Source organism: Thunnus thynnus, chromosome 4, assembly GCF_963924715.1.
Source record: "Thunnus thynnus chromosome 4, fThuThy2.1, whole genome shotgun sequence".
NCBI classification, from domain to species: Eukaryota; Metazoa; Chordata; class Actinopteri; order Scombriformes; family Scombridae; genus Thunnus; species Thunnus thynnus.
In genome coordinates this window covers 9,123,921-9,141,389 of record NC_089520.1, presented here as the reverse complement: position 1 = coordinate 9,141,389, position 17,469 = coordinate 9,123,921, and the positions used below count along the sequence as shown (strand labels likewise).

General features: G+C 38.9%; 1 protein-coding gene across 1 annotated transcript; it reads left to right on the top strand.

Moving 5' to 3' along the window:
* Positions 1–8,200: 8,200 nt before the first annotated feature.
* Positions 8,201–17,011, top strand: pnp4a (purine nucleoside phosphorylase 4a). The gene is made up of 7 exons (XM_067586473.1): positions 8,201–9,418; positions 12,651–12,814; positions 13,236–13,339; positions 15,037–15,212; positions 15,473–15,663; positions 16,252–16,331; positions 16,488–17,011. Exons 1-7 carry the CDS (start codon positions 9,396–9,398, stop codon positions 16,635–16,637), a joined length of 888 nt encoding a protein of 295 aa, XP_067442574.1. The 5' UTR covers positions 8,201–9,395; the 3' UTR covers positions 16,638–17,011.
* The last annotated feature ends 458 nt before the right edge of the window (positions 17,012–17,469 follow it).

Sequence of the window (17,469 nt, the reverse complement as noted above, 5' to 3'; positions counted from 1 at the left end):
CTTTGGCACTAAAAAGACTGTAACTTTGAAAGATATTGACTTGATCTGACTAATTTGAACAGCTGAAGCTTCAAGTAAACTTTTAAATACATTTTTGCATTGAAAGTGCAGTATGAAGGGATCTCTTAATGGCCAGTATGAACAGGATGAATGATTACAGCAAGAAAACTACTGTTTTAGGACAGACTTGAAAAACTGTGAATTTATCTTATTTGACAGCGACCCCAATTTGTTTTAAGGAACTCAGTGACCTGGCCCCTTCATACGATAAGAAAATCTTTTAAAACTAAGATAAAAACTACAGTTAACACTCTCATTACAAATTTACAGCAATACCCCAAATTGAGGTCATGAGATAGCAACATTTTGATTGGCTGTTGCATGAATCCAGTTGCTGTAAATGCGGACAGTTTTAAAATAAGTAGCATGTGGGAGCTGCTGATGATTTAACACAAACAAACTGGCTCAGTGTCAGAGCAGAAGATGTTTGTGCTGCATTATTGATGATTAGCCATTAATTAACTCTTTTTTCACACTGTGCGCGTTTGTAATAAAACTAGTCCAGTTGTTGAATCCTGTGTGTGTGTGTGTGTGTGTGTGTGTGTGTGTGTGTGTGTGTGTGCGTGCGTGCATGCGTGCCTGTGGGACCTGCACAGAATGTCAGCATGATGCAACATACACACAATCGCCAATAACTCACCACACACACATTCACACTCTGGTGATGAATCAGCGGAGAGTTCCTAATTCAAATGTTCCGGATGTGAATAACTTCATAACTGTTCACTGACTCAAAAAACTGAACTGTGACATGAAAACGCAGCTGATTTATTGTCCATCAGAGTCATATAAACTCTGATCTGCTGCCTATAATAAGAAGGCAGCTGTGTGGTTACTGTTGTCAATCAGTGTTTCTGTCTGAATGAAGGAGAGCTGAGGAGCAGCTTTCAGCCACCAGAGGGAGACAAACTCCACCAGCTCATCAGGTCTGCTCTGTGTTAGTTACTCTCTGCTGGGAGCATCTGATCCTCTAAGAACCAGCCCCCCATCCCACTCACATCTCCAACAAGACTCTACTGGTATTGTTTTCCACTTATATAAATGTTGTGGGTTCGGTGCCATCTGTGCATTATTTTCAGTTGGATAAACCTGTTGCCCATTTCTTAATGTTACTCTAACAGGAGATACATCCATTGTCAGGTGTCTTGTCCATTGAGTTTTGACTGTTTTTAAACTCTACTGTGATTTATTTTCATCATATTTATATAAATTTTGATCTGCTGCTGATGATAAAGAGGCGGTTTTGTGTTTTGTTCACTTTCAGTGTTTGTTTTTGTCGTCTCAATGATTCACTCTCTCTGTTTGTTTGCTTACTGTGTTAGATGTTAAAGAAGAATTTAGGAATAAGAATTTTAAGACTTTCTGGATTTCACATTGTCCTCATTCTCAATAAATGTCCTCACTTCCTAAAAATGTCCTCACTTTCTAAAAGTTTCCTCACTTCCTAAAAATGTTTTAACTTCCTAAAAATGTCCTTAGTTTATAAAAGTTTCCTCTCGCTCAAAAAATGTCCTCCCTTTCCAAAAATATCCTCACTTCCTAAAAATATCTTCACTTTTTAAAAACGTCTTCACTTCCTAAACTTGTCCTCGCTTCACTGTTTCTTTCATCGACATGTTGTTTTTGTCCGTATTTGGTTCGTCAGTGATAAGAAAAAAGCTGCATTTTTTTTCAAAATAACATAATTTACTACAATAATTCAACCCTGCATACAAAGTTTATCTTTGTTGTAGTAATATGTGCGCACAGAGGAGGTCAGTCCGAGGACATCAGGATGTCCAGAGACAGCCTTGGCCTTGTTGAAACTGTAAGTAGACCGTGTGGTGTTCACTGTGGTGCAGTTAAGAGGCCGAGCGGCATCCAAACTTGTGATCATGAGCTGATGGTCACAAGTCATCTGCAGATGTAATTTTGTGTGTGAGTTTTGTGAGAAGCTGCAGGCATCTCAGTGAGGAGTGTGAGGTAATTTATTTTTAGGAAAGATGACAGTTGTGTGAATGGAGAGAGCGTGCAGAGCCTCACAATATTGTAGGGGGTTTCAGTCCACAACCTTCATTATGTGCAATAATATCACATGGAAAACTATCTAGTTATTAATTCACAGAGTAAATTGACCAGTCCAGCACACAACCTCTTATAATAGTGATTCCCAATGGGGGGTACTTGTACCACTGGGGGTATTTCTGCTGTTGCCAGAGGGTATGTGGAGAGATTGTAGTGTAGCTCAACTAATTTGAAAAATTTGAATTAATAATCTGATTAATTTATTAATATATATATTATTTATTGAGTCAGCTATAATGATTAACTCAGGCGTTATTGCAATTAGGAGTATGTGAAAACTAGTTAGCAAGCGAGCAGAGAAGATGAAATAGTTAGCTAACACTAATGGATAAATAGCTGCAACGTTCAGCTTTTGCTACTCTGTGTGGTTGTGGTTTGAATGTAAACTTGACCAAACCAAACTAAATATTGACAATTCAGTTGTATGAAAATACTGTAGCATCCACTATTATATCCACTTTTATATGATTAATAATTAATTAATCATGAATGGTGGTGTTGATGAAGGGGTACCTGAGTTCACCGGACTGGGCTGTGGTTGGGAACCACTGTCCTATAAAACCACAATTTGTCATTTCTACACTTGCAGATTGAAACAAATAAGACATAACATGTTAATTCCTGGCTTATATTTGATACTTTTTTACAATTATTCCTGTCGGATTTACTCTGCAGCTTCTTTTCAGAGACATTGACACATGGCAGCATCATAGGGTCCTTTATGCTAAGCTGAGCTAAACAGCTGCTGACTTTAGCTTCAATTTCATGTATAAACAGAGCTTTTCTCAAAAACTACTATTACAAATTATTCCTTTGTCATGGTCTGGGGAAGATGCTCTACATATAGAACACACCACTTCCTGTATTAAATTGACAATGACCAGCCTCTCAGGCTCTCCGATTAGTGTTGTCCACATGACCCCACCACCCATCCACCCCCCCGACACACACACACACACACACACACACACACACACACACACACACACACACACACACACACACACCAATTAAACTAAACTGAATCTAAACCGAATTCTAATCTTAACCTTAAAATGAAGTTTAAAAAGACGCATTCACAATTTTTCAAGTCTGTCTTAAAACAACAGTCAAGTGCCCGTACGAACACTGAAAGACGTTGTCCTCGCTGTAATCATTCATTGCAGTTAAGAGTTATCTGAAGCTTATATGAGGCTCCAGCAGTCTGAGTCAGTCATATCAAGTGGATATCTGACACATTTACAGTCTTTGTAGGATCAAATTCCCTCTTTGTGTTTCCCTGTTGAGCTACGGTGGAAGTATAGTAACAAAAAGAGGGACTTTGACACTAAAAAGACTGTAACGTTGAGAGATATCTACTTGGACAACTGAAGCCTCATATTAGCCTCAGATAAACTTTTAAATACATTTTTACACAGAAGGAGGACTATGGATTTTGGCCCCCATCACTTACATTGTAAGTGCATTATGAAGGGATCTTCTAATGGTCAGTATGAACAGGAGGAATGATTACAACATTAAAAACCTATTTCAATGTTCATTTGGGCTCCTGACTGTTGTTTTAAGACAGACTTGAAACATTGACAGACCCTTTGAAGGTCTGTCTCAAGGTGAGGACCGACCCACATGTCCTCAGATAGATATGCAAGTATCTACACACACACACACACACACACACACACATGATCAGAGCTTGTCTTACCTGATGATTATTTGTTTCTTTTTCTGTCACAAACAGAAATGATTTTAAATCAGTGACAACCTTCTGCACATTAACAAAACACACGAGGAATGAAAACACACGTGTGAACATTAAGTTATACATCACACGGTGTGTCTTTACTCCTGCTGAAGTTTTAATCTACTGTATGTTTCTAATTTTAGCGCAGAACAAAAACACTGTTCACTTAAGATTAGTTACTGCAGGGCAGTATTTTACAGTCATAGTCATATCTTGAGACCCTCATTTTGATAATTGAAGATTTATTTAAGTTTTCTGAAATAACAACCAGATCTTTTCACTCTCAGTTCCTGCTGTGTCACTCAGACGTCACACTGACAGAAAAAAAATACAGTTTTTGTCACAAAGAGACACAAACTTCAGAGTCAGAAACACAATAAAACCTTCGCCTGTCAGTTTGCGGAGCACAAAAACATCCAGCAGACAGTCTGATTCAGCTCATGGAGAATCTGAACTATTCTCTGACGTGTTCAGGATTTTACACACTCAATTTGTTTTTAGAGACACACGTCAGTGAGTTTGACTGTTTGTCCTACTTACACAGAGACAGAGAACCTTGTCACCATGTCATTGAGAGAAATAAAACATACAACTTTAAATCTGTGTTATATTATGAACAGATCTCCAAACAGTCTGAGATGCAACTGTAAAAAAAAAAAAAAAAAAGAATTATATTGGTTTAATGTTTTCGACTTAAGATTGTTCCTGTTTATTGTCATCAGTGATTTATGAGTTTAATGGCTGTCTGCAATACTAATTTCCTCTTTGTGACAAGAAGGTATGTTGAAGGTAAAATTTTAATAATTGATTTAAACAGAAATCTGATCAAAGAGGATTTGATTCATAAAAATCTCCAAATTATTAACAAATGGGAAGTCCCAATCAAGAGTAAAATTTCTGAATTTTGAGATCAAACTTCATCCTTAAACCTGCATTAGCTGTTTTTTGGCTTCAACACTGACATATCATCACCTTTTAAGTTGATATGTGGAACTTGTTAGAAAACAGTTGCTTATTTCCACATCCAGCAGTTACGGAGCAACATTATCATTCATTTGGAGTCGTGTTTCTGTCCACTTGGTGATTGTAAGTCCAATATTCACTCTCTTTTTAGCTCTGTTTAGTTTTTAGCTAGCCACAGACTGTCTGTTTGGTAGTGTACAGTGAGTTAGATTTCTGTTGCAGCTGAAAACGACACTATGAGAGCTTTGAGAATGAACCAAAACAGTAGAGTTACAGGCTGGATGGATAAATCCATATAACAGCCAGGACTGAAGTAGTGCACCAACCAACAGACACTAAGCTAGCTAAAAAATGGTAACAGGCTATTGGTTTTGTCTGGATGTCATGAGGCATCCCATGCAGATGCTGAGTCAGTTTTCTTCCACTAGGACACATCACACGGTATAAAACCAGCAACTGCCGCGCTCCACGCTCATTTTAGTTTTTAGACACCTCACGTCTGACGGGTCATAATCAGGCTGATATCATGTCGTCTGATCTCAGCATTAGACTGTTTTTATAGTTTGAGTAAAGCTACAGCCCACTGGTGACAATTTAGAGAACACCTACTGTATGTTCTACACATGGACGACTGATATTTATAATTACTAATAGCTTTTCTGTGTTGTATGAAGTAACTTTTAGATGTTTTGTGGCTACATAGAGCTATAGGAGCACAAATAAAATATGAGCAGAAAAAGACAGACTGCTTATAAGTCACATACCTTCAAGAATCCCAAATATCTTAATGGACCTGGTCACATTTTTCACATTTTGACTGAGGTGCAGGAACGCAGTAATGTTGAGCGTTCAGCTGAGCATTAAACACACAGCAGCATCCAGAAGTCACGGAGAACAGAGCAGAGAGCAGCGGAGCAAACTAAAACTGCAATAAATCTAACGTCTTGACAGTAAACGTCCCAGTCAAATGATACACATTTATCTGTTAAACACGTGGAACAGCAGCACTAACAATTTAAATATTAGGTCTATGAGGATTCATGTCACGGTATATCTAAAAAAAAAAGTGCTGAGTCAGAGCAACTGGACTTGTAGACGTTTCGGCTCTCGTCTAAAAGGCTTAAGAAGCTTTTTGGATAAATTAAATTTTTTTTTTAGGCTGATCAGATTTGTGTTAGAGATGATTTCAGCCTCCACTCCTCGGCCATAAATGGACCTTTTCACATCTAAATCATTCACACAACTGTCATTTGACAGCCTGGTGTAAGAAAATATTTTTGAACTTTCATTCAGTTTTTTTTTTTTTTTTTTATGTGGAAATTGAAAATGTGAATAAAAACAGGTGGCAATGCACCTAGTGACTCCACGAAGAACTCAATGATAAGCAGAAGTTTGGTCCAATACTCGCTGTGTTGTAGCTACTTTAAACTAGCTGCACTTTTACAGTTCAGTCTTTTGATTCACCATTAAAATATCAAAAATGTTGCCTAAACAAGTCCAATGTTTCATGTATGATAATAATCACTTTATTGGACAAATCTTTCATAGTTCTGCTTACATTCATTCATATAATCTAAGAAATACCAGAATGCTTCCTCAATATAACCTGACATACGTCAGTCAGTCTGTCTATTTCTATGTCTTTAATCACCAACTGCCAGCTGTGCTCTGTTCATTAACCTGCTAACCAGCTTCCACATGGCCCCTGTTAAATAATGCACACACACGCACACACACACACACACACACACGGTGGCACGTGTCAAACTAAAAGACAAGAGACTGAATGCAGGACAAAGACAGACAGTTTCATCAGCATTGTCATGTGAATTCTTCTATCTCTGAAATGTGACCTGTGAGGTTTTCATTCAGCTCAGCTTTTCTTTACAAGCAGATTTTGGGTTTACTTGTGGTGCAGAAATGCATTCATCCCTCAGCAGAGACAGTTCGCCCAGAAAAAGGTGAAAAACCTTTCAAGACAAGGACCTGCAGGTTGAGGTGTACTGATGCTCAGTTTGGAGGTCAAGGTCTTTGGTTTGATAAGTTTTATGCGCTCACACACATTGTTGTCTGACTGTGATGCCAGAATAATAAAAGCGCCCTCCTGACAGTTAATGTGGTCCCGTTTGTTCCAGTCCAGCTCTGGTTCCAGTCCAGCTCTGGTTCTCATCCATCAAACCCACATGAGCCTCATTATCAGCAGCTGATCAGAGCAGCAGCAGGGCAACATGTGAGGTGTGTTAGCGGTCATGAGACTGGACGTTGAGTTTCAATTAAACAGAACTGACCGACGAGCTGCTGCTCGTTAAACCGCCACATCTCAACTCTGATTGGTTGAAACCATCTCCGAGTCTTTGCCTGATGGCGTTAACCAGGATCAGGTAGACAAGTTTAACTGAACGGGTTTAAAAATGTTTTTTAATCATACTACAGTATGGTAGGATGAGTTTATAACCATTGGACAACAAAGAGAGTTTTATCGATCTCCTATTAAACTCTTGATGTGTTTTTCTAAATGTCAAACTATTTCTTTAAACCTGCATTAACTGATTTTTTTGCATGACATATCATCACCTTTTGAGTTAATATGTTGAATTGTTGCTTATTTTCACATCCAGCAGTAATGGAGCAACATTATCTTTCATTTAGAGTCGTGTTTCTGTTCACCTGGTGAATATGAGTCCAATATTCACTCTCTTTTAGCTCTGTTTTTGGTCTCCACCAACTCCTGAGGGAAATATCTGGCTCTTTAGCTTCTAAATGCTCCATTATGTTCACCAGCTAATCGCTAACTGTGTCTATTTGCCGCTGAGCAAGTACTGTACAGTGGCTTTTTACAGCTTTTCTCTGAAAACAGCTGCCTGCTGCACAAGGGTGTAACTTTGGTTTGAGACGTGGGGGGGGGGGGCACAACAAAATGGGCGGTCTGGGGGTCCAGAAAATCCTATTTCCTTCATTTCTACATACATGTAGGGACTATGGTAACCAATACAAAATCCATACTAAATATGCATAAGAAAATGCTGACTTACTTTCTGTATTGTTAAACCCACAACTTTACTGTAGCCTTCTCATCAACAAATTCACATTTCCTTTCTTTCTTTTTGTCCCTTCTCCAACAATAGTCATTAAATTTAATACTGCTGTTGGTGTTTCATTTTTATGAACTGCTGCCTGCTCATTTAGTGAGCAATTTTTATATATTTATATTTGCAAAACTTTCCTCGAGCCAAGAAAAGTTTTTAAAAAAAAGTTTTATGGGCCAAGTCAGAATTCACAGGCGGTGCCAGCAGGAGAAACATATTCAGTGGGATGCATACCCCCAGAAGTAAACCCAGAAGCTAGAAACTTTTTGGTGTTTACAGCCTCATAGGCGCCATTTTTGGCCCAGTATCCAGCTCTTATAATACATCCTTGCCACAGAAAAGCTCATTATAAATTATTCCTGATGGTGTGCTTGTAAGCTTGGTGCTAATTTAACTGTTACTGTTGCCTGAGAGAGTGAAAGAACTAGTGAGTGACCTGACAGTACCTCCCCAAAATAAACACTGGTCTCAGCATGGACACACTGATGGAAACTGTTTGGTTACACCAGTTTATGTTTGTTCTGTCCGACACGTTCATATTGTGGCTGTAATAAACACTGCAGCCTCTAGGGGACACCAGCAGCACTTTAGAATGAAATTTTTGTTCGTGTATTTAAATATTTGTCTTTTATTTTGTTACTGTCCATCCATACACATGCAACTAAAGTCTGACTGTGTAAGTGTGTGTTTGGAGGTCACTACCCGATCACAGCTGACTGTGTGTGTGTTTGTGTGTGTGTGTGGTCCAGGTATTCCTCATGTTGTGGGGACTCATCTCTCTTATGGGGACAAAAAGCAAGTCGCCTTATTGAAATCATTAATTTTAGGGTGAAGACTTAGATGGTTGGTTAAGTTAATTTAGGGTTACGTTAAGGTTAGGGTAAGGGTTAGGGTTAAGCAAGTAGACGTTAGGGTTAGGATATCCTAATGTCCTTTGAAGTGATGGAAACACAACTCTGTGTGTGTGTGTGTGTGTGTGTGTGTGTGTGTGTGTGTGTGTGTGTGTGTGTGTGTATCCTGAGGCTCAGGATCAGAGTTAGTGAATTAACACTGAAGTAAAATCACGTTACTGTGTGCGGGGGCGTGACGCAAAACCAGACACTGCTTACACAACACAAAAAAATACCTCCCACAATCCAGTTCAGATTGGAATCCCAACACACACACACACACACACATAAACACACACACACACACACAGATTTCTACAACACTGTGGCTCCATTGGTTGCTGCCGATGAATGGATGAGTTGTTGACCAATCAGAAGCATGTGACCGGCGAATATGTAGGCTGATCAGCATCAGCCAGCCGCACTCTGACTGACTGTCCCTCCATCACATACACACACACACATACACACACACACACATACACACATATACACACATACACACAGTTAGTGACAGTTTATAGACGCAGACACACACATCAGTCTGCTTCATCATTTTCATCATCATCAGTCGTCTCTCATCTGTCCATCATGCACAGCAAAGAACAGATCAGGTAAGAAAACACCTGTTGTGCTGTTTTATTATAATTATTATCAATATTAACATCTGTCTCACAGTATAATAGACCAGTGTTTACTAAACTTGTTGCTGTCAGTGCGTCTGTCTGCCGGTTGCAACCAGTTAAAACAAAAAGTGTTTTTGTTTTTTGCCTCGTTGAATTGTTTTTGAATAATTTTCAGAAGCCTGAACAGGTAAAAAGAGTGAAAGTTAACAGGAAAGTTTGAAAAAAAACTTTTTGTTCTGCTTTCATGTCCTGATAATCAGATCATGACGCCTCAGATTTATCTTGCAAACCCCTTTTTTGGGGTAATTGGGTTGCAAGATAAATCTAAGCAGCTCTGAAGAGTTGCCAGGCAAACAGTGGAGACTCCAGGAAGTTATTAGTCTGACATGTAACCCACCAAAAAAATGTATACAGATTAAACAAAATATAAAGTGTTAATTAGTGAACTTTAGAGATGCTGATAGGTGGGATTTTTTACCTTTAGACAGAGCCAGGCTAGCTGTTTCCCTCTGTTTCCAGTCTTCATGCTAAGCTAAGTTAACCAGCTGTTGGCTGTACTGTAGCTTTATATTTAAAGGTGCAGTGTGTAGAATTTAGCGGCATCTAGAGGAACGGACTTAGCAGAAATGTAATATGTTTGTATGTTATAATTAATGTATAATCACCTGAAAATAAGAATGGTTGTGTTTTTGTTATCTTAGAATAAGCCCTTAATATCTACATGTAGAGCGGGTCCTCTTCTACGGAGCCCACCATGTTGCACCGCCATGTTTCTACAGTAGCCCAGAATGGACAAACCCTTGCAAACCGAAATACAGGCTCTAGAGAGGGCTTGTTGCGTTTTTCACGAGTTTTACGGCCATCGTAGGTTCTCCTACATGCTTGGATGGGGAGCGGGGGGGGAATTCAAAAAGAACCTCACCGCTAGATGCCACTAAATCCTACACACTGGACCTTTAAAGAGCAAATACGAGAGTGGTATCGATCTCAAAATCTAACTTTCCACCAGAAAGTAAATAAGCCTATTCCCTAAAATGTTGAACTATTCCTTAAAAACAAAGATAGTTAACCAAGATACTTGAGGAAGTTAAACACTACTGCTACTACTACTACTACTACTAATAATAATAATAATAATAGATTTTATTCATACAGAACTTTTCCAAACAAAGTTACAAAGTGCTTTATATGGTTGAATCAGGTGGTAGAATCAGACAATTAAAATAAAACAAAGTGAAATGAAATGAAGTACCCCAAATATAAGATTAAAAAATAATAATAAAAAACATCAGTGATAATAAAACAGATAAGACATGTTGGAAATAAAACTAAAAACTAAAAAAATAAGAAAAAAGATGTGTGATTTATAAGATGTTACTGATTCTGTCTCAGAGCTGAGGAGCCTTAAGTGAAAAAGCTCAGTCACATAATGTGACTGTTCAGTTGAATTATTCTGCTTTTTATTATTAAACTTAACATTTCCTGCCTGCATACAATAAAACTCAAGTTATATTTTATCGTTTTGACAATTATTCCTGTCAGTTTTGGACAATGAAAGTTAAAAAGAGTTAAAAACTCAGCAGATTCATTACAGAGACATGGGAACATGACAGCATCATGGAGTCCATTATGATAACAACACAAGCAGTCAGGTGATCAGACAGGCTGTAAACAAGCACAGTTTAACCCGATTATCTAAGACAAGCTGAATGTCTGGGTTATTTAGTAAACTATTGTAAAGGTCCATCACATCATGTAGAGGGTATACTTCAGTTAACTCAACTTACACTGTTGCAAAGTGTGAGGAGCTGCTGGTACCAGACGTATTTTTCACCCACAGTTAAGTCTCATTGAGAGTTTCTGTTAATAATCTCCTCAACATAGAAACACAGGAGTCTCCTGAATTATGTAACCATGCTAAAGGTTTACGTTCTGACCATCAGTTTGAATTGTTTCTGAGAAATACGTTTTTATTTTTGTTTGTTTTTCTGTCAATTTGGTGGATGGCTCTAAATACTGCAATACCCATGAGCCTCAGCTGCTGATGGAGTAGAGGGCAGTCAGAATGTATAAACCTGTCACCATGGTTACTGAATTCCTCCTAAACTGATCCAGCATCTGACAACAAACTAATTTAAATTGCAAAGTGTCGTCTTAAGCTTTAGTTTGCCTGAAATAAGTCCTTGATCTATTGTTGTGATTCTGTAACGACTTTAATGAACATGTTTGGTGCCTTCAGCTTAATTTTCTTGTGCAACTAATTATGTTTAATCTGTCTGAATCCAAGGTTTGTTTCAAACCTGTCTGACTTGCTGTGTTGTTATCACATTGGTTAATAAATTATCATCATTGATTAGAAAAATGTCCAAAACCACAAAATTAAGATCCAAGTGTTAAACACTCCTTGAACTGTGTGACACTAGAGTTAGCATAGTAACTGTTTAATATTAAAGTGCCTGCTATAAATTGTATTCCAGAGGTAGAAAGCCTGTTTAATGATTCCTCCTAACTCTGTTGCTAAAGGGCTGGTTAATATTGACACTGCAGTATAAATGCTGTTTCCAGGGTTAAACTTAAGACTTTTTAAGACCATTTTAAGACAACATAGAATGCAATTTAATACCTGTTTCACCATCATACCAGCCAAAGTATGAAAGTGGGACATAAATTCTTTACTTCCCAGCAGTATATAACAATAATTCTTAACTATATAATTAATTAAATCAATGTGACCGATACCCAGTCAGCAGCAGAAAATTGATTGATGGATTAAATAAATTAAAAAGCATTCATTCATTTCTGTTAAAGTTTATAGTTTGTGTCAAGACTTTTCTAGACTTGCAGACACTCTGTGCATCTAAAACAGTGGGGGTGCTTAAAACAATTTTTGAAACTGACCCTTGGAAAACCTACACAAACCCAACATGCTTAAATTAATTTTCATAAAAAAGAGAACGGTCCAAATAAACTCAACGATAATTAGACCTGATCCTGAGATCCTCAAACAGAGAGCAGTAACACCGGCAACAGCGTGATGCTTCACCGATTAACAAACAACCACGATGGAAAACAGCAGTTTTTCTCCTGTGATGATGACGATGCACCACGTGATCAGAGCTGATTGAACTACTACGACTCTCACTGTTAAGGCCTACTATAAATTATTCCATACTATTTTAACAATATATTTCCTACTCTCTTCTCTTCTTTTTGTCCACAGTCATGACGAATACCAGAAAACAGCTGATTGGTTGATGTCTCAGACGAAGCACCGCCCCCAGGTGGCGATCATCTGTGGGTCTGGACTGGGCATGCTCGCTGACACCCTCAAGTGTCAGGACTCCTTCGCTTACTCTGACATACCGGGCTTCCCGCAGAGCACAGGTACAGTTTTACTTTCATATTAACATTATTAAATAATATATTATAAGTAACTTTATTACTGACTGACAACCATCTAGATGATTCTGATTCAAAACTGAGAGTGACATATTTATTCATATGTATTTTACACTTTACATCAAGTTTCATAATTATAACTATTTTAGGGTTTTTTATTAACAGTCATGTTTTCATGTATAACCTCTGAGACTGTCGGTACTTTCTGCACATCCGAAAATTCGTATAAAGGGTCCAAATTTAGAATTATAGGCTACTATTCTGTCAAAACTATTACAGTCACTATTTGGCATTTACAGTATAAGCAGCATACAAACATTTAATTTTTTTTTTTGTGGGTTAATTACATCACTATACCTGTCTCTCACTGTAACCCTGACTGTGTGTGTGTGTGTGTTTGTTGCAGTGCAAGGTCATGCAGGTCGGCTGGTTTTCGGGGAGCTGAAGGGGAAGTCGTGTGTGTGCATGCAGGGTCGCTTCCACATGTATGAAGGACACTCACTCTGCAAGGTACACACACACTCACACACACACATTTGCATCACTAATCTAAGTGGGGAAGTCCACCAATTTTACACAAGATGTCCAGTTTACTTGTCATGAGGAGTACTAGCGTGTGTTTGAGATGTAGCATTTTTAACAAAAAGCCTGCAGTACAAACTAGAGTTTGAAGGACGTGAATGATATTGAAAGACACAACTGAGTTGCACTATGTGAAATGTAGGATTCAGTGTTTCTGGAGACACATTCTGGTGATTAAAAGTCAGGATATCGGCCTATACTGCTTTTTAATTTGGGCTATTCTTTTTTTCAATCTTTCTTTTGTGAGTCCTTCAACTAGTGTCACATATTCCCACACCATAACAATGAACATGAACGCACCATTCGAGTGATTTCACCCAGTTCACGTATTTAACTGCGTTTACACACAATTAATACATAGAGGACAATAAACAATAATCAATTAAATTGTACACACGCAAACACTACAGACACACACACACAACGCACACACACACTTACACACAAACACAGTGAGCTGATTAAAGCGGCTCAGTCACGCAACCTTGGTGAAACACACATATGACTGTTTGTTGTCAGCAACATGACGTGCATGTGTGCATGTGCGCATGTGTGTGTGTGTGTATGTGTGTGTTTGTGTATGTGTGTGTGTGTGAACCCGATTCAGGTCATGGGGGTTTGGTCACGTGCAGCCTTTTAGCAGACTGTTCAATGATGCTATTGTTTTCCTCTATAAAACACACACACACACACACACACACACACACAAACACACACACACAATCTGCTGCTTATTGCTCAACAGGTAAGTCTTACACTGTTCCAAATTATCCATATCCAATCCAGTTATATAAACTATATGCAGCAAAAATGTCCTGTGGACCACTTTTAAAACTTTAAAAACAGCTCAAAAATATATATTTTTAAAAAGGCTCAGTAATTTCATGGAACAGCTAGGCTGTTGGGAACTATTTTCAGCAGCGGATCAATCCATATACTGTATGGTGCTGTAGTTAGTGTTTCCGGCAGCAGGAGGTGTGTGTGGGATTGATTCAATGAAAACACATCTCACAGTGCAACAGCAGCTCACAAAAATTGAGATGCACCAGACTTATACTTTATGGCCCTTAGCCTTTCAGTTTATATTGTGCTTTAATGCACATTAATTGCTGCACAGTTTACCTGAGGCCTTCGCGCCACACAAAAGATTTTCTTCGTGTTCTGTCTGAGCACACCATAAAGCATCTGGGACTCTAAAGCTGTTGCCCAGTTTGCCCCTCGGTTAACACACTGTGTTTGATCAAGTGTTCTTCCAGGTTGATCTCTGATTTTAAACTTGCAGCACATGAGATTTTTTAAAATGATTCAACATTTGAATACAGTTTAAGGTTGGGCCAGTGGTCTGGGTTTACAGTAGGTCTGACAATCACAGTAATAAAAGCAGGATTGTCACACGGTCTGTTAAGTAAAAAGATTGGTAGATGATGTAATTGTCCAGAGACACTGCCTGGGTTTCAACAATAATGTCTGAAGATTTAAAAAGAACAGTGTCAGACATCCTGCGTCAACTGATGAAGGACAGTCTCCATAACAACAAACCTTTACAGGAAGCTTCTCCTGTTTAATAGACAAATGATTACCAAGGTTATGACAAGTGTCTGTCTGTCTGTCTGTCTGTCTCTCAGACAACGTTTCCAGTTCGAGTCTTCAAGTTGTTGGGGGTGGAAACTCTGATTGTGACGAATGCCGCTGGCTCATTGGCCGATGGCCTGCAGCCTGGTGACATCATGATCATCAAAGACCACGTCAACTTCCCCGGATTAGTCGGTCTGAACCCGCTGAGTGGACCCAACGACGACAAGTAACTGTTGTTTATTGTTGTTTATCAGTATTTCATGTTTACAATGAAACTCTTTGATCTAAAATTCATTGTTCGTGTCTTGTATGACTATTTGACATGCTCAGGTTGTTAATTGTGATGCTATGTACTTGTGTTTTAACTCAGTTGTCACAGTAACAAAGTATTGAAGTTTATAGTTTTGTTCCTGCTGCTGTTTAATTGTTGTCGTCAGATTTGTTTCAGTTCAGCTGATCGTGTTGTTTGTTAATTATTGTTTACAGGTTCGGGCCTCGTTTCCCCGCCATGTCAGGTTGCTATGACAAAGGCCTGCGTTGCTTAGCGATGGAGATCGCTAAGCAGCTGGGTGTGGCCAGCCTCATGCAGGAGGGCGTGTATGCCATGGTGGGCGGGCCCAACTTTGAAACCATCGCTGAGGCCAGACTGCTTCATCGACTGGGAGTGGACGCTGTCGGTACGACAAACAGAATACAGACTAACGGTGTAAAGTGTTGCTAGCACCCCCTAGAGGCTGCAGTGGACATTACTGCCACAATATGAACAACATTCAAATAATTTAGCTACTCTTAGAGGGGCTAAAAAGGTTAAGTTTTTCCTGAGGGTGGTGCTAAAGGAAAGGCCATGGGGTTCATCCTCTGGGGACCTCAAAACCAGAACTGAGGCTTTTGTGGCCCCAGAGGGTCTGAGGGTCTGGGGGCTTGGAGAAGTTGCCCACTTTGCCATGTTGGATAATGCTGAATGCTGTCATTTTTGAGATTTCTGAGTCAAATCATAAAATGCCACATTGTTATTTTTCACATTCACAAAATTCCTTTTCATCAGTCAGGTGGGTCTTTACTCTCAGAGTGAAGTCACATTTACATAAACAGTTCAGAAGCTGTTTTCAACTTGAGTTGATGTCATAACGCTCTGATGCTGATCTGAGTCACTGACTGTGATTCCTGTAGAAGTGATGGAAGTACTAACAGTAACAGTGGTATCAGTATTAGCAGTACTGTTGTGACCTGCCTCAGTAACTTCAGGTGTTTAACTGTGTTTACAGGTATGAGTACGGCTCCTGAGGTCGTCGTGGCGACTCACTGCGGTCTGAGAGTCTTCGGCCTCTCTCTGATCACCAACAAGGTAAACACACAGTTCAGACTCTAACTAATACATCGATCGGTTGGAATTTGATTTATAAAAAAGCAGTGGGACACAAGTTTTCTGATGAGGAGTTATGAGGACTCAGACTGTGCAATCAATGATTGATTGATTGATTGATTGATTGATCTGTGTCAGGTTGTGAAAAGTTATGAGGACTCGGAAAGTGTGAACCATGAAGGCGTCCTGGAGGTCGGACGGCTGCGCTCTCAAACTCTACAGCAGCTGGTGACTGAACTGATCAGCAGGATGGAGATCAATAACAACAACACCAATAACGCTCTCTGAACACACACACGCACACGCACACACACACACACACACACTGTGTATATATTTGATTGTTGTTTACAACATATTTTATAGCTTACTTCTTTTTTTAGTTTATCATCCTTTATATTATTTTATATCTTTGCTGTTATAAAAACTTTATTTATATCAACATGGTGCCTAATAATTCTCTATCAGGGTAAATCTGAATGTAAGTATTCTAGATGATATTTCATTTTAATCCTATAGATTAATATAACAATGACCACTGTGTTTAATGGTGCTTTAATATAAAAAGAATAATTTAAAAAAAGTTTTTCTCTTGTACAATGTTGTAAAGAATTTCACTGATTTCTTGATACACGTTAATCTGATTAAAACATGCTGCCAGACCTGTGGTTTTCTGTTTGTGTTGATCAATCTGTAGTTTTTCTAATGTCCACTAGATGCTGCTGTGATAAAACTGTATTAGACTCTATATAGACACGTTGACCCGTCATAAGCTAATCAGTCGTCCATACTTGTTTTTTTCATGTGTGATATTTGAGATGAAGCTTGAGATTAACAAGCACATTAATTCACCGTCAGCAGTAATGCGCTGTACCAGACTGTCATGGTGAAACCGAAGCTAAACCTGAACACAGAGCTCTTCATATACCAGCCGATGTGCGTTCCAACTCTCACAGGTGTTCACAAGTTTTATATAGTGAATGGGCAGGCTCACCCTCAGAGAGCAGGTGAGGAGCTCAGGCAGCCAGATGGATCTGCTGCTCCTTCACACCAAGAGGAGCCAGTGGAGGTGATTCAGGCATCTAATTAGGATGCCTCCCAGATGTCTCCTTGGGGAACT